Consider the following 21,280-nt stretch of genomic DNA (forward strand, 5'->3'; position numbering starts at 1 on the left):
ACTGCTAAAAGTTTCTTTAAACTACACTTCAGATATGTATATGATCTACTAGCACACTTATATCAACGAGTTGAAGATAAACACTTTCCGAATTAGATGACATTGAGATGAATAAAGTTTCATATTATTGACGAGGAAATATAAATGTTTTGATGTATTAGGTTTTAAAAAAATCAAAGCTCGAGTTTTTCATAACCGAGCTGTACTGCCGAAGGCGCCACTTCTCCCATAATCTCTGTGTCAGGAAGCACAGGGAAATTAAGAACGAGCTCAGATTGATAGATCTCGCAAAAACAGGCTACTCAAGTACAGAGACGTTATAGGTTATATCATGTTAGCCTCATGTAAACATCCACTAGCCAACGCACCCTTACCAAAATAGAGGCAGTCACGTGGCAACGGGTGCTGACAAACATGTTTCCGAGTTCTTTTTTACCCGACAGCTGCTATCCAGAGAGCGGTATTTGAGCCTCCGCACTCTGTGTAACAGGAAGGGAATCTGTAGTTCATAATATGGTCTTACCATGAGCCGCAAAAAATGCATCTTGCAACAACAGCAATGCAGATCTCAATGCACTTGGAATGTGAAGACGAAGTCGAGGGTCGGGAGCATGCTCGGAAGACGCAGCAAGTATACCAGAAATTCTGTATGACGGCTAAGGAAGCAACATCTTGCAAGACTTCTTCCCTTTAAAACCAATCTCCTGTCACTTTGTCAATCAATATCCCAGGAAAAGGTTTTTTGCAATCTGTTTTCGGCCCTTCAAGATCACCAGATTTTTACAGAAATAGCTTAAGATTGCGTGTAGCGCACTTTACTTAGCCCACTTTAACTTCCTTTTCTATCACTAGCTTCACAAAGCAGCCCTATGAATGAAATACAGGCTCCTTTAAACAAGAAAAATTTTAATGGTGTCTGAAATGTAAGGTTTGCCAGCTGGCACTTGAGGCAGCTATTTTGTACGTTTCGTGTAACGCCAGAGAAATATCGCTCACATACCATTCCCCAAACTTCTTGAATATGCGCAGCCGTGAAAGTCCGCTTGAGAATCCCGACTCTGCGTCACCATATTTTCGTTGCATTGCATTGACGTGGATTCGCATTGACGTGGAATCGCATTGACGTGGAACCTCGAGGGTGAACCCTGAATTTTACTTCTCAAATATGTATTAGCGCATCATATTCTGTAATACTGAGTTTTCAAATTAGAGAAATTTGAATGAACGAAACGACTTTTATTTTTCATTCGTTTTCCTATGGTTTGCGGGAGCGGAAGAAGCTGCAAACAGCTAATTTTATATTAAATGTTCTTCCGATACATGGGAGGGTAATTTCGTTGCCCTCGGGTACTTTTACCTAGCTACGCTAGAAGGAGAGAGAGAGAGAGAACGCAGTTTAATGGTACTGACGAGGTCTGTCCAGCAGATAGCCTAACATGCTACGTCAGGTGAATAATGACACAAATGAAAAAAAAGAAAAAAGAAAGAAAGAAAAAACGACAAGCGGTCTGTAGACAGAGTTCAGTAGTTCGAAGTAAAAGTAAAAGAAGTGTTAAAACACACTAGAGAATTGATCTAACGCACTGGGGAAATGTTCGCTTTCAAATTTAGCAGAGTTCAGGCAACCGCGGAGCGACAACACGGGGTCATGAGATCACTGGGTCAGGTTAAAAATAAAAGACGGGGTAAACACGCAATGGCTGAAGGTTCACTTTGAATTTAAGCACAGTTCAGGAAACTGCGGAGCGACCACGAGCAATCATAACACTTTGACCACCAACCTAGTAGTCACGGTGATCACAGCCCCGAAATGTTCACTGGGACACCACTAAGAGCTTGAGAGTGCAAAGGTGACGGTCACGGTTCTGTAGCACATGTCGAGTCAATGCTCGGCACTGTTAAAGTCCGTGAACTGGGCCTGAACTGCGAAGGAAGCTTAGGAAGGCCCTCGTCGCACGTGAAGCCATCTTTGCGCATGACCAGGGGCCAAGCACATCATTCAACGTAAGACACGATGTGGGTAGCCTGCCCAAAGTCACTGTCAAGGAGCGTCTTGGTTCGTCATATCGTTTACACACACATACGACATGGTAAATATATTCGGGACAGTTACAGTCCGGACAGAAGGGTGAGCTGGTCTGCTGAAGCTTGAAACGAAAAAGGCGAGTGTAGGCGACGTTCAGGCGTATGCGATGTATTACGGCTGCGTCGTGTTTGGTGAGATTAGAGGGTAACTTGAAAGTACATTCTGGGTCGACAGAATAAAGCGGGGTATAGCGACGTGAAGGATCCACCCATATTGAAAGCTGTACCTGCCGCGCAACACGACACGCAAGTGCGGCCGCATCCTTCCTAGAGAACGGTATTGCCGCAGTAGGCACTTGGCAGTTGTGAGCTTGGGAAGCTGCAGCGTCTGCTGTTGAATTACCCGATACCCCGCAATGTGCCGGTATCCACTGTAGTTCGACGAAATGGCAAGCATTCACGGCTTGGTGATGTAAAAACCGAATGTCCCCGACTAGCTGGTCAGAAGGGAAAGACTGGAGGCATTGAAGGGCCGCGCGGGAATCCGTAAAGATAGCCCATTGGCTGGGTGACTGCATGGTGATGTATTCAATAGCTGCACGGATGGCGGCGAGCTCAGTTACTGTTGATGACGTCCTGTGACTGAGTTTTTTGGTTATCGTAGTGCCCGACGCAGGTATCTAAACACCAATCGTGGAAGATCCTTCTGTCACTGAGCCATCAGTGTATATATGTTTATGGCCGATGTATTTGCTGTCTAGAAGTTGTAGAGTGTAAAACTTAAGAGCTGGAGCGGGAACATTTGCTCTTCGCGTCACTCCTGGCACGGCTGTGTGAATGCTTATGGGGGGGAGCAACCATAGCGGGTACGAAGGCAGAGATGGGATCTCGTAATGTTGCGGGGGCGCTGTCAAAACAGCACACGACGAAAGGGCACGCGACAGAAGAGCACCGACATAACAGCACGGCGTCAAAAGGGCACCCGACAAAACAGCACGCGACAAAACAGCACGGCGTCAAAAGCGCACGCGACGGAACAGCACGTTGACAAAACAGCACAGCGTCAAAACAGCACAGCGACAGAACGGCACGATTTTATGGAACGCCTAAATGGGCAAATATTTTGATTTTAACGTGGATAAAAACACTTTAGTGGGCGCAAACTGCTCTCTCTGAGGTTCTCTTCACGTTTCGTTACTCTTTCTCGGGAAAAATACTACGGCTTTAATTATTACAGCATGTGGGATATCCAAAATGAAAGAAGCAAAAGCCAGGGACGACATTTGGTAAAACTTTTGTTCCTTTTTAGGTAGCCCTACAATTTTTATGATAATAATAATAATAATATTAATAATATAATAATAATAAGAAGAATAATTTTATTGCGATACTGTTGTTCCTAATTGCTTCGTCACTTCTGTACTTCATCTGTACAGCACTCTGAAGCCTGTGTTTCCGGTGTTCCCGCGCCTTAAGATGGAGGGAAAGCCAGGGATGCCTTATCAGTGAACTTTGATCGCCCCCGCCGCGAGCTCGACATGTAGGTGGCGACAGCGTCGCGCTGCTAGTGTGGATGTTCCGCTGAGCGGCCCGTAAGAATGCACACTATGGGCGCGCTTCGTGCCTTTTTCTTGCCGTATGTGCGCACGACAGGTGCAAACAAGAGGGGTATGCTGTGGTTCGGTTACTCAACGTTCAATGTATAGCATGGAAGCGGCAGTCAGTTTTAATTATTACGCCAAAAAACGCGACGACTCATCGGGAATCTCAGAATGGCCGTAATTGTGACAATAAACTTGTACGCTGTGGCTCGTAGCAAGCTCGATCTTTCCAGACTATGGCTTTGAGCCTTCAATAAAAGCATAAATAGAAACAAATCAGGAAGCCTCGATCTCTGAACTTCAGTTTACAACGGCAATCTCAATCGCTTTCACTGGTAGCATGACGCATTCTTGCATTTGTGGGATGCTCTGAAATGGTAACACTACTTAACTGCCCCGAAATTCCTTCTAAGAGCTTACGATATTTTTTGTGTGTTCAAAAGGCAACATAAAATTACTGAATTTTGATCAGCGCAGAGATATAAATATAACCGCTCTACACGGGTCTTTTAAATGAAATTTTAGCGACTCTGAAGGAAGGTTTCATGAATAACGGTTTCGGATCACCTATTTACGGCTTTCGTCGCAAGTGAACTTGCGAATTGAATTGTCAACGCACGCAGTACAATCAACATCTCATGTTTAGCTAGGTTTTCGCAAAGTGACAAGCAGGCTTACAGTGTGCAAACCAAGGTTCTGGGACCTCACAGTGAGCACAAATTTTCTGTGACGGCTGCTCTGTTGAAGATTTGCGTTCTTTTAGAATCTAACAGGTGCCTGCAACAGCGAGATGTGTTTGCATTCTTGCGTATAAGGTCGCTTACGAACCCTAAAGACGGCAATAAATGAAGTTGCGCTGTTGCAGATGTAGTAAAACATTTCCTTTTTATTTATCGTTGCAAATCAGCGTAACGGGTTCCCGGTAACTACTTTGTTTTGTAAACTGAATATCGCCTTTGTCTTGGCATTTAATTCTTGAGGATTGGTAAAAAATAAATTCTGCGCATTTCATTTTTTTTCGGGAAGGGGGAGGGGGGGGGGGTCCTGCCAACGTTGCAAGAGCAGCGAGAAGATAACGCATGTAACGCGCGCGAAAAGCCAAACTATGGTTATCAGTATTATTTACAATCGAAACTACACTAGGCGTCGTGTTCTGTAGCGGTGAAAAAGCAGTACACGTATTTTCCAAAATGTATAACCCCCCTTTGGTCTGATATTGTCCAGAAATTGTGGGATGCCTTTTTCAAAATTGTATTGAAAGCAAGCATTGTGGGGAAAAAAAAAAAAACCAGAGAGTCATGGCACACACCCCCACACACATGTGGGCAACAACGTGCATTATATATTACGCGTTTTCTCCTCTTTCTTTAAACTTAGCTCTACCTTAAGAGGTTAAGACGTGACCAAATTAGGCATTTGGTTATGCTGAGTGAGACACGTTTCTGGACAAGGTGATTCATGCCGGATTTGAAAATGATATATATGAAAATGACACACAAAATGCCACATGACTGACGCAAACTCACAACTGCTTAATTTTACTGAAACATTCCCCCTAAATACTTTTGCGCATCCATAAAAACGTATTTTAAATAATACGTAAAATTAGCAACTCGATACAGATGAATAAGTGTTTATTCCTCCTCCTGAGTATAACCAACGACGGTCCAAAAATGGTATTTATTTTAGAAAAGGTACGGGAAGGACACGATCACACAGACGCTTGCGGGTGTAAAATACGTGTCCGGTAATGTATGGGCGATAGCGCACGGGTCATGTGCACTGTAAATGTTTTTGTTTGTTTCGTCTTTCTATAAGGACACAGCGCAATTTTACAAGGGTGTGGAATTTGCACGCGTATGCACAGGTCTTGTCGCTTCTTACCCGTTTCGCGTACTAAACTTTTATCCTTTAAATAATCGCCACGCCACCTTCAAAAAGCACCCTTCGACGTTCCCGAAACGGCAGACGACTGCACTCAACAATAAGGAAAGTGCAATGTGTGGAAGCAATGTTTATAACACGTTTCGCACTCAAGCGGTGACCACAACGAAGATGTTTCGTGGAATTAAACCAGCGCATAAACCCGCAACGGCCGCTGATTATTGCGTTTCTAGAGGAAACGAGCACGCAGAGGTTACTATGTCATTGCTTACTGCCAAACGAGCACACATATTGGTTGTTTTGTCGTGTGCAGCACGCGCGTTGCGCCGCACGCAACGTGAAAAAGCAGACGACGCGAGAGAGCCGTCCACACTAGGAGCGGTTCGTACCGCCGCCGCCAGGGGCCGACTGTGTTCGCGCTCGGGGCAACTCATTGTACGTCTCCGCGTGCGCATTGTACGCTCTGCGTTCCGCAGCAGCCACTGCCCCTTTGTTCGTCTTGGCGGCAACAAAAGCCGACCCAACCCTCGTTTTCGCTGAGGAGAGGGAGGAGGTCGAGGGGAAACAAGAGGGGGCAGTTGCTAACATGCGCATTGAGTGGAGGGATTTTGAACACGAGCCAGTTTATTTTGAGAGCGGTACTTGGAAACAGGCAAAACGCGTTCGGTTTGTTCCGTGGTCCACCCGTTCTTGCATCAATGGACCTCTCCCTGTATGTAAACAACGTGACGTCACTCAGCGCACGTGCGCGACGGGTGGCGCCTGCTGGCGGCCGCGAAGTGAGGTGGCGGTTGGCAGAAAGCGCCTGCGCCGACGGCACGGCCTGGCAAATCCTCCCTGTTCCCGGTGCCCGGAAGGAGCGATGTGCCGTTGGTTCGGGCCGTCACTGGCTTCCCACATTGCAGGTGGGGGTCTAGCTATCCTAGCTGTGGCCGTCGCACCTCCATGTAGCTTTCCGGATCTACAACCTCCGCAACACTTTCGTTTACCGTACGGTCAACTGCAGGGCCGTACCCAGAGGGGGGGTTTGGGGGTTCGAACCCCTCCCGAAATCTTTTCCAGGCAGCACGTAAACAATACTTACTGTTGCTTTCAACAAAACTACCCCCTTCCGAAAATTAATAACCCTCCCCGAAAAAAATTTCTGGGTACGGCCCTGGTCAACTGAACGGCGACGCTTTCGGATAATCAGTGCGCGGCAGAACAGCCAAACGAGTCATTCTGAAGGTTGGTGCTGTTGCGACGCATTCCAAGAATGTTTTTTTAAGATTCTTTGTGTTCAGACCCATACCAAGGAAAGCTAACTCATTGTTGCTTTCGACGTCCGCCAAGCTAAGCGCGGTGCCTCAGGCAGCGTATACGCTCCCTACTCTTGGTCTCTTCGCGTCGCCCGGAGACAGTGGCGTACACACGATTTCATGACGAGGGGAAAAAAGAACGGTAAAGCATGAAAGGATTAAATAGTAAAATAGGCAGCAACGAAACAAAAATATGAAGAGCAAAAGGCAAAAATTATTTCAATAAAAATATCGCGATGATGTCGTTCTCTACGAGATTCACCGATTGTTTTCTTACCTTTACCCCAGTTAAATCTCGAAATGGTTCATCGTCATTGTGAGAGTAACATAGCAGCCACATATGGTTAGTGCGTATATCTTGCGACAGTGCACTAAAATATTTTCAGTAGTCATTATTTCATGATAGTTAAAGTTAGTGTCCATGTACGCCCGCATGCATACTCCAGCGTCGGGAGGCCGCAACAAATGAATATTCACTGAGTCTGTTCGCTAAAGGCAAACACATTTTTCGAGTCGCGTGAGCGGCCCATCTCGCCCCGAAGGCCACATGCTACATGTGAGCACGGCAAGCACCTCAGTTTTCCGGCATCCTCAAGGCAGAATATAATTGATCAAGGTAAACATTTATTGTACTTACAAGCAATGAATTTCGTTCGTCTTGAACAGATCCCCCCATAACAAAAGACCAAACTTTTTTTGTCGTTGTCGATCAGGCGGCAGGCGGCTATCGCGGATCCCTCGTCGAAACATTTATTTCGCGTCGCCTAAGCAGGTTAGGCATGCATTGTGTTTTTAATACAGTGCTCTACCTCCTCAAAACATGACAATATTTCGCAGCAAGAAAATTTCCGTCTGCCCCCTCCTCCCCCTCCCCCACCCCCCCCTATTTCACTTGAGCAATTAAGTTTCTGCTGGTGCTGCATGATAGCAGATCGATGGTTGATAAACAGTATCATTTCATTGCACGAATCAGCGCGGACTGCCAATGTAGACGGTATGACTGCGCTTTGTAGAACAGCTGAAGTTCGAGAATGCGAAATGTTGCTACGAGTAAGAGCAGACTATGTCGCTGCTTTGGCTGCCAGCCTCTTCGGCACATTACGCGCATCCACAATACACGCCGAATGTACCTCTGTGGGGACTCCGAAAAGTCTGATGCCGCTGATTTTGCTCGCAAAATTTAGGTAGCCGAGAGCACAACAGCCCACCGGCATCAGAAAAGCCAACACGTAAACAAAAATTCCACTTTTGCGCGCGTCTAATGCAGCCTCGCTGCATACGCGCCGCGCGCCGGTCCGAATGTTTTGCCAACCACCCTCCCGGCCACACCCAGCACGTGCGATTTCCGTGACGTCACGGCCGCCGCGTGACGTACCCCGGGAGAGGTCCATCGTGGCATCAATCGTTGGCTTTTCATTGTACCATGACAAGTGACAGTCTTTGATTCTCGCAATTTCTGAGAAAGTAAAGCCGTCAGAAAGATGCACACGAACATGTTTATGTACTTTAGCGAATGAACTGCATATGTTTCTGCACAAATGCGGTTCCCAACAACAGAGTTTGTTGTTTATGGTGAGTGGCCTGTTTTTATGAGCTCACCTGCTGCCGTCAGCAATTGTTAGGCTCCCGCAACACGCCGGAAAATTGAACAAAGCATGTTAGCCAGCAGTCTTCTAAGCCTTGCAGCAAGATAATAGGCGTCATAGATAATAGCTATATGTCATATTTTCGGGGAAAATCAAAAGTATCGAAGCTGCAAGCTGCAAAAGTATCAAGGTCCAAAACCTTAGTGCCGCTTCGCTTGATTCTAACTGCAGATATCGAAGCATTTCAGATGAAGAGCACAGTATCGCAGCTTAGGTAACGCAATAAACCATTCATCGGGTAAAGTTCGTTTTTTTAAATAGCGAGAAATCGGCGAGCGTGATCGCTAGTACAGCTTTATGTTGTCTGATATTCAGTGGTGCCGGCCCACTCCCATTTTCGATACATCATGTAACCTAAATAATATTTTGCCTGTAAAAGCGCTCACTGCACAGCCTGAATCGTGATAATCGCTTCTCAAGCGTTAATAAACGAAAGGATACCAGCAATGGAAGCACGGGAGAACATACTCGTACGACGACAAATTCGCATGCAGCATTTATTTCAAATAATTTCAGCCTTAGCAAATATATTATGTACGGACCGATGCAAATATATTGTGCACAAATACAAACATGTAAAGACAAATAAACTGACCCCCTCCCTGCTTCCCTTATACAGGCGCTCATGCATAGGTGAAGTAGTGGTGGGACATTTTTTTCCTACTTTGAAGTTGGGACATGTTTTCCGGCACCATTTGTTCCGGGACTATCAGTTCCGGGGCCAGTAGCTCCGGGACCATTTGTGCCGGGACCATATCGCCCGCACATCGTGCGTATGGTCTTCTGCTTAGCAGTTACACAGGAAAAAAACAAACACGCCTCAAGTTTAACGTACACTGCGATGACGTACACTGCAAACACCCCACGAGATTAGCGTTGCACATCCTATAGCAGTTTTTTTCGCAATAAGGCGGGTGTTCGCGAACCACTTCCGTGCGGCCGGAGCCATGCACAGCGGTTTGCGTATAACGCGGCTCTTTTTACGCGGCACCAGGCACCCTGAAACAAATTTAACGTTCTCTCGCATTTAGCAACATATGCCTGCGTTTATCTTTAATAAAGTAATTGTTTCTAGTAGAGCTACGGGCTTTTGGGCCTCTATTGATGCTGGCGCGCATGTTGGTATGAAGGCCGGATCACAGTCTGGTACGCCATGATGATTAAAATGATGATTATGATTATGATGATTAGAAGCCCTCCATCTGTATCGGGACGTCCGTTGCCACCAACCAACTTGCCTGTCTTACTGTACTCATTAAACCTACCCTTTATTACCCTAATGGGTTAGCCCTCCGCCTACCGGTTTTAAACTCGCTTCTCCTATTGCCGTTTTCCGCAGCGCCACCTGTAGGGGCTGGAAAGAGCGGATAGCGTTGAGCCGCTGAGCCAAAGAAAGCGAGTTAGATGCCCGCAATGGTGGTTGCATTTCAAATGAAGGAGAAGAGCGAACACGCCGGAGTGTCGCCGTTTAAATGCACGCGAAGAAGTGTGAAGTCCTTCACTGCGGAGCATCCCATATTCCAAATTTAGCGTTCTGGTTGTGAAGCCTAAAAAAGCTGAGAGAAATGAAAGCTTTTGTGTGCTTCTTTTATTGAGTCCGCACTGCGAATACAAAGAAAAACGGCATCAAGGCAAGAAAATACCTTAACCCGGTACCGAGGCATGCTTTGCAGCGGCCGGGATCTTTCGGCTCCCACAAGAAGATCTTCTCTTGCTGCTGTTTTCTTTTTCTGCTGTTTTATCGAAATTGTAAAGAAAGAACAAGTGCCAGTTGAAATAGGCATGCCTCAGGTTATCATGAGCCGCTGCAACCCAAATCACCTGGAATATGATGGAAGCGAAAAGCCGAAGTGTAATCCTTAAGCGCTACTATTCTGACGGATAATTTGCTTCTTGCTGAAGTCCTACACCACTTAATTCTAATTTATACATGGGGGTTTAATTTGTTTAACAGCACAGAGGAGCTCTTTGTGGGTAAGAAATATTTCCGCAACAATATTGCGCGTCAAAGCAGCGTCCGCGAATATGAGCTACTGTGGATCGTGGCTCATTGGTGACCCGGCCGCTCACATTCTTCACTTTAGTGAAAAAGACCGTCACTATACATCGAAGTTTTCAAAAGAATGGCGTCAATGAGCAAATGAATAATTCAAACAACATTTATAAGAAATTAAATAATAGAGGATCCAGGAACAATCCTCAGTAAATTAACACAGAAAAAAGTGTTCACGAAATATGCAGATTCATGGCTCTGCGTTAAATTACCACGAAAAGGGCACAGATGCCGTCTTCATAAAAATAGATCCCTGAATTCATGACCAAAAACCAATCAATACAACGGGATCGAGGAACCACCTTTAATAGGCAATTACTGGAGTAGTCGTTTCATAGAAATAATTGCACATATAACCATGCGTGAAAAAGAAAGTAATACGAACAAGTAAAATCTGTAATTGATATCAACGGCTCACTATTTTGTGTTGCTTCAGCCTATCACAGGCACACCTAAATCTCTTCCTGTACCGAAATCGCCCTCCACTGGAATATGCGGGTGCCTAAATGTCCATGTACTGATATGTTCCTGCACAGATAAGTCTTGTAAAAATAAGTTCAAATGAATGTGCTTTTCTATTCCTTACTTGCCACAGAATTTGGATTCCGTTCCGGCGAGTGCACTTTGCCATACTACCTAGCAACGCCACCGCACCCAACTTTTACAGGGCTCATCTCTTGCAGTGTGCTGTTTTGTCGCGTGCTGTTTCGTCGCCGTGCTGTTTTGTCGCCGTGCTCTTCTGTCGCGTGCTGTTTTGACGCCGTGCTGTTTTGGCGCCGTGCTCTTCTGTCGTGTGCGGTTTTGTCGCTGTGCGCTCTTGTCGCTGTGCTGTTTTGACGCGTGCTGTTTTGACGCGTGCCCTTTTGACGCCGCGCTGTTATGTCGGTGCTATTCTGTCGCGTGCCGTTTCGTCGCGTGCTGTTCTGTCGGTATACCATGTTGCGTTAAAAGGTCTTGCAGATCTGAAGCAGAAGTCTCAGCCAATGGATGGTGACATTGCCTCGTGACAAAACGCAAACATGCCCGAAGCAGTTCCGGTTTGCGCAGCGCTACCGGCGTCAATCGTCTACATTCAGTGAACGTTCCCAGGGTTGATGTTGTTTTTGGGACACCGATACACACTCGGAGTATGCGCACCTGCATGCTTTCCAAAGCCTTGAGATTTCCAGCTGAGAGGGGAAACAACGCAGGAAGGCTGTAGCGTAAAAGCCCTTCGCAGAGAGCGTCGTAGAGACGAAGAAGCGAGTAAACTGTGCAGCCACCACTGTTGCTGGAAAGCATTCGGAAGATGTTGAAAAATGACGAGAACTTTTCTTTCAAACTGCGAATGTGGGGTGTCTATGTCAACAATCTATCGAATGTGACGCCGAGAAATTTATGATTTGTGACATAAGGTATTGGTATCCCCATTGCCATGAGCTCGTACCGTGTGACATCACGTTTCGTAAAAGCGATGGCTGCTGATTTTGTTGCCGAGATTTGGAGTCCACGCACTGCGAGGAATTCTGAGATAGCATCTATTCCCCGCTGAAGCCTCGCACGAAGCACACGCCTATTTCGGCCGGAGCACCATATGCAAATATCATCGGCATATAAGGAAATCGCGATATGAGGTGGCAAACATTTTTCAATGCCGATGAGGGAAATATTAAAAAGCGCTGGGCTGAGTACTCCTCCTTGCGGTACACCACGAGTTACGGTGTGCTTCGATGTGTCGCCATCAGAGGTGGTCATGAAGATGCTTCTGTCGGTAAGGTAATTCGACAGCCAATCGTACATCCGACCACCAATACCCAATGAGTGCATTTGAAAGCGGATAGCGTCATGCGTGACAGAGTCATACGCAGCCTTGATGTCCAAAAACACCGCTATAACGGACGCTAGAAGGGCCATACAAAAGTGCATATACGATAAAATACGAGTTCAGTGAAAAATGGTGCCCCATCTTATTTCATAGGAGCACACATATTGCCTGATGTTTAAAAGTGGTGTGTTTGCGGAGGAACTTAAGCGAGGTACAATTATTCGAGTCTTTAACCCCCGGTGATCGATAATTTCTTCCCAACTACCGGCCTATATTTATACTGCCATTTTTAAGTATAAATGGCTCAAAAACTAATTGCCGTTCGTCTAACGAGCTAGTTGTATCAAATAATGTCATTTATTCACGCCAGGTTGGGTTGCGTCCCAGTTATTCTACGGATTCAGCCGTCATTTTCTTTACTGATAAGCTAATATCACTTATTGAGGAAGGCTGTCACGTTAGTTGAGTTTTCATCGATGTGTCAAACCCTTTGAAATCAATCACGATATCTCTTTTATTAATGTCGAAATGCTTGGACTTATTAGACGCCATTAATGCTTCCCAAAAATTATTTCCGTGCTAGAATTCAAGTTGTCTCTAGCCTCTTCAGACCCAAGAATGCGGAAATAGAAAAATCTTTCGTAACACACTTTTATTCGATTCAATATTCATAGAAATAAACGCAAAAAAATTACTGTAGCAAAAAAGCAAACGAAAGTAATAGAATTTATGGTACCCATTTGGGTACTCTGGGTTTCAGTGCATGTGGAATGCAAGAGCCAATATTTTCGAAATTCTACAATGCTTCGAAAGTGCTACAAAAATGCTACAACACACTTTTATTTGGTTCATTGTCCATAGAAATAAGTGCAAAAAAATTGCACTAGAAGAAAAGCAAACGAAAGTTATAAAATTTGATGGTACCCATTTGGGTACTCTGGGTCTTCTTACCTGGTGGACGCATTCGAGCACTCGCGCCGCTGAAAGCCATTTTCGCCGCCTCGCTCTTCAGAGATTCCTGGACACATCGCGTCACCTAGAGGGGCTTAGTGAAAGCAAGGCCTGCTTTTGGCGGGGAGACAACTTCTGACACGCTAGTTTCGAATGGGGGAAAGCTATTGCCTTTATGGTTGTGGTACCCATTTGGGTACCCCGGGACTGAGGAGGCTAGAGCTGACGTCCACTCGGAAATAACAACTAATTTGGCGTACCCGAAGTCTCCATTTTGGGACCACCCCTTTTTCTGTTATACCTTATAATTTGCCAAATTTTCTGTCCTCTTGAAAATACATATTATAAGCAGATTATACCATTCTCTACAACTAGGACAGGACCGTTGCGTCAGTAATTGTTAAAGGAAATATCGGTCTCAGTAACTCATTAACCTGTTGTAACCAATTAAGGTATGAATTAACGCTTCTAAAACAAAATTTGTTGTATTTAACTCCCATCTAAGGGGAATAGCCTCCACACCATTTGTTATAGTTGTAGACTACCAACCGATTCTTGCTGGTGAACATTATACATTTTTAGGCGTCCTACTCGACTCCAAATTGAAGTATCGTCATCATCGCATTACTAACACAAAGAGAAAAATGGCTTATGGCATCCGCATTATTATTAAAGCAAGGCCATACTTCAGTCATTAAACGCCTATACTTCTCATTCATTCATTCATTCATATAATAAATATCACATATACTGCATCTCATGCTGGGGCAACACATACACGACTCACCTTGTACTCTTACTCCTTACTCTTACTAAGCTATTAAAATAATCTCATCTACTTCCTATTCTGCGAGTTCTCCTTTATTGCTTCCTACCAGAACCTATGTATTCGTTAGTTACTTAAAAATAAGTTTCCGAGTTTCTCTTCTTTGGCAATAGCGGTGCTAGGTTTGCTTCAAAGAACAACCTTCTGTTGCCGAAGCTATGACGAACAACGGCAAACAGACAGTGCACTTTTTGGCAATCTAATAGCCGCTATGAAAGCTTCCAACTCATTAAACAAATTAACTAACGAACTGAAATGCCACTTTATGTCCCTACTTAGTCAAAACCAAGATTCTTTCCAAAGCTCTATCCAGCGTTTTTCTAATTTTGTTCTGTATAGATACTGTTAACATGTACTTTCACCTGTTGACTATGCTTTACATCATTCGTATACATATCCTCGTTCGACATTATTTCCTCCAATTATTCTTCGTATCCTGAGTTACTCTGTACGGAAGGGCCCGCTGCAGTCTCTGACCTTGGGACCTCTTTCTGTAGGCAACCGAATAAATAATTTTCAGAAAGTAATAAAATTGCTTGCTCGCTTGCTTGCTTGCTTGCTTGCTTGCTTGCTTGCTTGCTTGATTGATTGATTGATTGATTGATTCCTCTCTTTTTGACTTGCTCTCAGCGCCTCCCGCGGTGAGTCCGTTCAGCTTCCCGGACGACTTGACGGAAGGCAAGCGAGCCGGTGCGGCCTGCGTCGTGTCTGACGGTGACCTTCCCATATCCATCGCCTGGCTCAAGGACGGTCGACCACTGGATACTCAGGCACTTGGGGCCACAGTGTCTCGTACCAATGACTACACATCTTTCCTGTCGGTGGTTGGCGTGAGGCAGGGAGTCCACTCTGGCTTTTACACCTGCGTCGCCTTCAATCCTGCAGCTTCGGCTAACTTCACGGCGCCCATGGTTGTGCGCGGTGCGTTGCGGTTATGTCACTGGTATGCTTTTACGGAGGGACACCTGCTAGAATAATCTAGTTTGTCTACCCTCTCGTAAACCTGCTACGCCCTACCATACACATCAGCAGCGCTGGTCGATTGAGTCTAAGTGCGGGCATGTACTTGGAGCCGCGGAATTTCAGAATGGACTGGCGTCTTCCGCATTCGAAATGGTAAAAGTACGAACAGACATTTCGACACGTGAAAGACTTGTTTTCCAATGCCATGCTGCCGGCAGTATGCCATATGCGGTAACCAGCTCAGCCACAATTCCGATTGCTATGAACGTGCAGGAAGAAAAAAGCACTACGACTGAACGAAATAAATCTGGTCGATTAACAAATATTTACGTCACTCGCTAAGCAAAACAGTGTGCTTAAGCGGGCTTAAATACCGGGGTTGTTAACAGCAGGAAGGTTCTGAACTCTCAAAATTTGAACTTAGAGTACGTACGTAACCCAATCTGTTTAAACAAAAAATTATTAGAAGGGTAATATTGTAACAACACTCGCGTGAATGCATTCAGTGAGTTTTTTATGAATTGAGTTGTTCGAATATAATTGTTGCTGCAAAAAAAGGTACTCTATGATGACGTTTCCAGTTAACATTCTTGAAGGTGAAAGAACCTGACTTGTGCTGTTCTAACATGTTAAGTTTGTAAACTTCGTTGATGCAAAAACGTTGCAGTTTTATTTCGATCCACACAGGCGACTTCTGGCAGATTCAATCGGTGGGAATGAAGAAAGAATATCATAACACAAAAAACAGTTCAGGGGAAATCTTTTAGGCACTTCAAGAAACCGCTTAAGACGTTAGTTTAGAAATATGATCACAAGCTCATATCATTGATTTGCCTTTGCTCGAGCTTGGTAACAGACGGAATTTCTGCTTAAAGGACGACGATTGGCAAGCACATATTCTCATAGAAGTAACGATGCATGGAATTTCAACCGCGCAATAATTAATTATGTAAGAATAGATATTACCGCACACGAACAGTCTAGACGCACTGCAGAGCTGTCCAGAACAGTCCAGACACACTGCTTACAGCGTGCAATCATGTATGTTAGCGGGGGCTATTTTGTCGGCCAACACAAATTAGTGCGGTGACATTATAGACGGAGAGCGCGAAACGAACCGTTTGATCTGCACCCTTTCATGTACTTTCCTTAGTATGTGGTTTATTTGCATGGGGTTCGCGTTACAATTCCGACACGAAAGTGGTTAAACGGAAGGAGTCTAGTGTTTTTATGTGCGGAGTCATTTAAAAAAACAATACTGTGGAAGTATATATAGGTTACGGCAATAAGCGAAGCAATTGAGTTAGAAGTGGGGCTGTCTCGTTGATCCGATGCTTTGGTGTCATGTGCATTATAGCGCAACAGACTAATATGCCGACAGCATCACACTCCTTACAGCAAAAGTTAGAAATCGGATTATTTCATGCCAAAACCCGATTTTAATGGTGTAACGTTTTCAGAAACAACTGTTTTTATTTGATTATTTCGTCGTTGTAGTGCGTTAATCGCACTATATAGTCATTTGCCTTACTTCTTATATTTTTATGATCGATAGTCAAGATTTGCTTATCAAAACCAAACCATGGCGTCTTAGGATTCTTCCCCAACCTGCCGCCTTCCCTGCAGTGGGTCCTCGGTGGCGCCACGAGCCAGCAGACAAGGCTGCCGTCCTGGGCCAGCAGGTCGTCTTCAATTGTCAGGCGGATGGCTTTCCGGTTCCTGTTATCAGATGGAAGAAGGAGCAGCGTGAGTACGAGACAATGTATAGATTATGTACGCGGGATAAAAAAGATGGCCCACGATAACACGAACGTAACGCCATTATGGAGTTTTATCTTGTTGTTCAGTTTGTGCTGTTTCTGTAAGAGATAAGCGTAAATTATAATTTCAACTACATCAAATTACCATGGTAGTTATCACCGAGCAGTGCGATAGGTTTGCTCCCTTGGTCGACGCCTTCACAGTCGCATCGGTGTAGATGATGAAGCCGTAATGATAAAGGAAGTGATTCATGATGTCGCAGCTGCTATGATGAGCAGCCAACACTTCCTGTGTATCAGTGAAACCTGTAAAATTGCCCGTTGTCGTTGAGGTGCTCAGAAACAGGCTCAACAATCGTTGGCCCTATAAGGGTGTTCATTGTTTTTCTAAGGAGTCCTGAAGAGTGACTAATACAGCTGGTGCGCAGGGTGTCATTGGCGACAGGAAGCGCCAATAATCCTTGAGCTAAGTTTGAACATCGTAATAAGAACGAGACCGTGAATATAATGACAGCGTTTGTTCTTCACGCCGAGCGCTTGTCATACACAGTGTGGGCTGGCGGTAACTCCCTCTTTTGAGCCTAACTACACGTCAAAAAATGGCATGTCACCGCTTCATCTGCCATTTGGCACTTTTAATTTGTCGTTATGCATTTACACCTCCTGCAGTGTCCGACGATGGTAGTCGTCTGTTCGTGACAATCACGAGCAGCGCGCACGCCCGTGTGTTGGAGAACGGCTCTCTCGTGATCAACGACGCCGAACTCTCCGACGCAGCGCGTTATCTGTGCCAGGTGCAGAACGGCGTCGGGCCGGGCACCTCTGCCGTCGTCAAGCTTGACGTCAATGGTGTGTATTCAAGGAAGCAACCGGGCTCAAAAGCTCACTTTTTGGCACAGCTTGGAGTTGTGAGGGATATTTTGGCGAACTCAAAATCTTGAATGATTGCAATTATGGCATAATGACCTCTCAAATAAGTAATGCTCGGATGAACACGGAAGAGCTGCGAATCGCGGTCTAGCTTGCAGTGTTCTTGTTCTAAATAGGTAAACAGGAATAAATGGTAGTTGCATACGCAACCAGGAATCAACGCGTGAAAAGTCTAGCTGCATGACACACGCCGTTGTGTCTTTCAGCTGCAGTATAATATTCCCGATTCTGTCACTTCCTTGCGGAGTTGATGAATTTAATTCGATTTAGAAATACTCCCACCTCTGCACGTGTAATCGCCTGATTCTCAATGAGTAATCACTGCATTCGTCGCAGTAGCAGCATGCAGTAACAACTATCGCTTTGTACCTATAATACCGCTACTCCATTGTACGTAGCGCTTAAACATAATAGCTAAAATGTCCATCCCTCTGGTATTTAGGAATCATAAAACTAGTTTGTAAGCATATATGTCTACTGTAAACCTTATAGGAGTTCTGGCTCTGGCGTAAATTTTTTCCCAAGGGGGAAGCAACCCGTATTTCTTAGTATTTCTCAGGGCTTTCTATTTGTTCGAAACCGCAGTATAGTATTGCGCGCGTCCTGCAACGCACTGTCGTAATGGCCCTGCGCATGCGCTACGGGGACCGGCGTAGCACAGAACAAGCAGAAGATGCGGCGCGGTGCGACAGGGGGCGCCAATGGTTCAAATTCAGTGGCGCCACCATTTCACCACGAGGTATAACGCGCGAAACTTGTGCGCGGAGGCCTCGCCAGCTTCGACGGATAGCGAGAGCTGCCCCCGAAGAGTAGGTAGATAAAATTTCTCAGTCAACACTTTGTCCCTGGCCAATCCCCCAAAGCCTGGAGGTTACAAACACCTGAAGGGCATCATCATCATCGTTTAGATACGTCGATAAAGTTGGCTCTGCCGCAAGGCTGTTCAGTGAACGCAACGTCGACGTCGCAAGTCAGCCAGTACAAGCTTCGCCTGAAAACTTTTATTGCCGCCACTGAAAAGCGTGTAATCTCACAGGAAAGCATTTAGGCAGCTATGAATCACTGAAGAGCTCCGGCTCGAAGGTTTGCCAAATTGTGACCAGGCAACGTTGCTTGTTTCGGCCCTTGTCTGACCGTAAACCGCAAAAGAAAGCGCGCAGTTCACCTGTTTCGCCGCAGTGGCAGCCCACTTCGAGCAGAAGTTCCAGGCCTTAACCGTGCGGCGTGGCGACTCGGCGAGCCTCAACTGCAGGGCGGACGGAGATCCGCCCATCAAGCTCACATGGACGAGGGACGGCCGCCCCTTCGCCCCGTCGCTGGAGGAACCCAGGTCAGTGTGCGCGCCCTGCAAGCGCAGAAGTGCTTCAGCAGTGTAACTGCTCGATGGAAAATTTGGGTGGCGGTTTTATGCCAGCACAACATGACACCGGTACTGTGGTACAACGCTCTACGTTTTCGCGCAATAAGCGCTGCTTCGTTGTTCACATCTTTTAAACGCCGATCACGTTTCAAAAAGTGCCCTGGAATAAAATACTGGCCTAGCCAGAATCATGGCAGAGAAATGCGTGTAGAATGTTTTGGCAGGTCTATTTCTATTTCTATGTCATGCATGAAGGGCATGCTTGTGTTTTCCAGAGATCGTACGTGGAAGCTGGCTGTCATTGCCTAATTGGAAACAGTTCAGTGACCTGATGTAACACTGAAATAACGCTCAGTCGTATGAAGTAAGCGTCATGAATTAGGAAACAAAATCGCGCTAATGACATCTTAGCTTGTATTAAAAGAAAGAGGTGAAGTGGCGTGGTTCATGCGATGTAGTGAACGATGGGCAGGAGTACCATCCTTTAACAAAATGGCTAAAAAGGGGGTCGTTAGGAATAGAGGAAATATATATGGTTAGTTTACTTCATTGCGTTAGGCGTAGGAAAAAAAAACAGTGAAGGGATCAGAAAAGTCGCGGTTTGGCAATGCATTTCGTTCACGCAGAATGGCAGAGGGTCGAAGTCTGCTAGAGAGGGAGTTGAAATAAGTAGGCTGATGATGATGACACCAATAGCGAAGATGATTGTCATTGAACGGACGTGGGAAAGAAAAAAATTCCCGCGCCTTCCCGCGAGGGGAACACGAGTAAATGCAGAGTATTGGGGCCTCAGTACTGATTGAAGGCAGTGTTGCTTCCATCGCTTCTTCCGTGATGCTGGAGTAGCAGACACGAGTAAACGTGGGCACGGGCGTCAACCAAGGAAGGAAGGAGCAACGCAGTGACTGAAACACGAGCGACCGCTAGCCGCTATATTTGCAGCGCGCGCAGTAGAGGGAGAGCAGTACGGGGGGGAGAGCGCGCATGCGCAAGCAGCGCGCGCCCTTCCACGACCCACCACGCTGCTATCACGCACCTGTTAGGCCGAGACCGCGACGGAGCGAACGGGCTGACTACGACGCATGCGCGCGCCAGTTGATGTTGAGAGAGAGGAGGGAAGGAGATGCGCACCTGCTGCGGACGCGAAACTGTTGACACCGTCCGACGCAGGAACAGGCGAGGCTAAGAAATGCTCTGCATTTAAAACTCAACGTAAGGCGGGAGTGACCCTTGGTGTAGGGAGCGTGAATAAAGATTGCGAGTGTACTCCCGATATTTTTTCAATGCTTGTGTTACTCTTTCACATTTATTGACATTTTCGGTTGGTGTTGCTTTTTGTTACTGTTCGTCGCTTTTATACACGACCATTTCTCAGGAGCAAGTATTACTGTTTCGTTCTTGTACCTGCAGAGCGAGAACCTTCGAACTTCCAGAATTTATAACCTGCCCATAACCTCTAGTTATCGTGCAAAAGCCCATTGCTTGTGTTATTTTCATTCTTTTATTTTTCGTATACGCTTACTTCTAGTGTATTTTTTCAGTTGCTGCTACTTATCGTTTCACATGACCGTTCTTTTATTGTGTGAGTATTGTTTAGCCACCCCCCCCCGTTATGTAATACCCGGACAGGGGCTTTGAAGGGAATAGTGAATGATGATGATGATGATGATGATGATGATTTTCAAGTAATTCGATGCGCACCTGTCTTCGATGAGGAGGTGAAAAGTAAGAGGCGGAATGAACAATTACTGCTACCAGATCTCGCTCCAGCCACTCAGCCGAGAGAAGGTTATTAGAAGCCGGATCGTAGCAGTAATCCTGAAACGGTATAGAGAAACTGGCATCCAGAAATGCGTCCTCTATCAATACGTGCTGCCAAAAAAAATTATTACCCCCAAAGAGAGTTAGTGCTGTGCCATGTTTCTATTTTCATTCTCACGTTTTATTCGCCTGGATCGAGTTAAAATATCTTTACCGCAAACTTGCTGGTGATCGACGTTTATTTTGTCCTCGTTCCATCCTCCAGGCACAACATTGAGAATTGTCCAGAAGTACTCCGCGCTAACGGTACGGGGCAGATGGTTGGTTGGGAAATGCTTAAAAGAGGTTTAATAGAAGATAAAGCATGATAGTGTTTATTTTCCGGAGATGATCATTACCATCTAGGACAGGCGGCTAT

The 21,280-nt window shown here is 45.7% G+C and overlaps 1 protein-coding gene across 1 annotated transcript in view; it reads left to right on the forward strand.

The window, feature by feature from the left end:
• Positions 1-21,280, forward strand: part of LOC144175475 (cell adhesion molecule Dscam1-like) — a 185,688-nt gene that overhangs the window by 122,444 nt on the left and 41,964 nt on the right. Inside the window, exons 12-15 of the mRNA XM_077704563.1 lie at positions 14,719-15,009; positions 16,678-16,797; positions 17,481-17,660; positions 18,921-19,071. Of these exons, the coding sequence (XP_077560689.1) occupies positions 14,719-15,009; positions 16,678-16,797; positions 17,481-17,660; positions 18,921-19,071 (742 nt within the window). The remainder of the gene's footprint in view (positions 1-14,718; positions 15,010-16,677; positions 16,798-17,480; positions 17,661-18,920; positions 19,072-21,280) is intronic.

The sequence above is a fragment of the Haemaphysalis longicornis genome, unplaced genomic scaffold, assembly GCF_048455015.1.
Source record: "Haemaphysalis longicornis isolate Haplotype H1 unplaced genomic scaffold, Haemaphysalis longicornis Haplotype H1 scaffold_3, whole genome shotgun sequence".
Classification (NCBI taxonomy): domain Eukaryota; kingdom Metazoa; phylum Arthropoda; class Arachnida; order Ixodida; family Ixodidae; genus Haemaphysalis; species Haemaphysalis longicornis.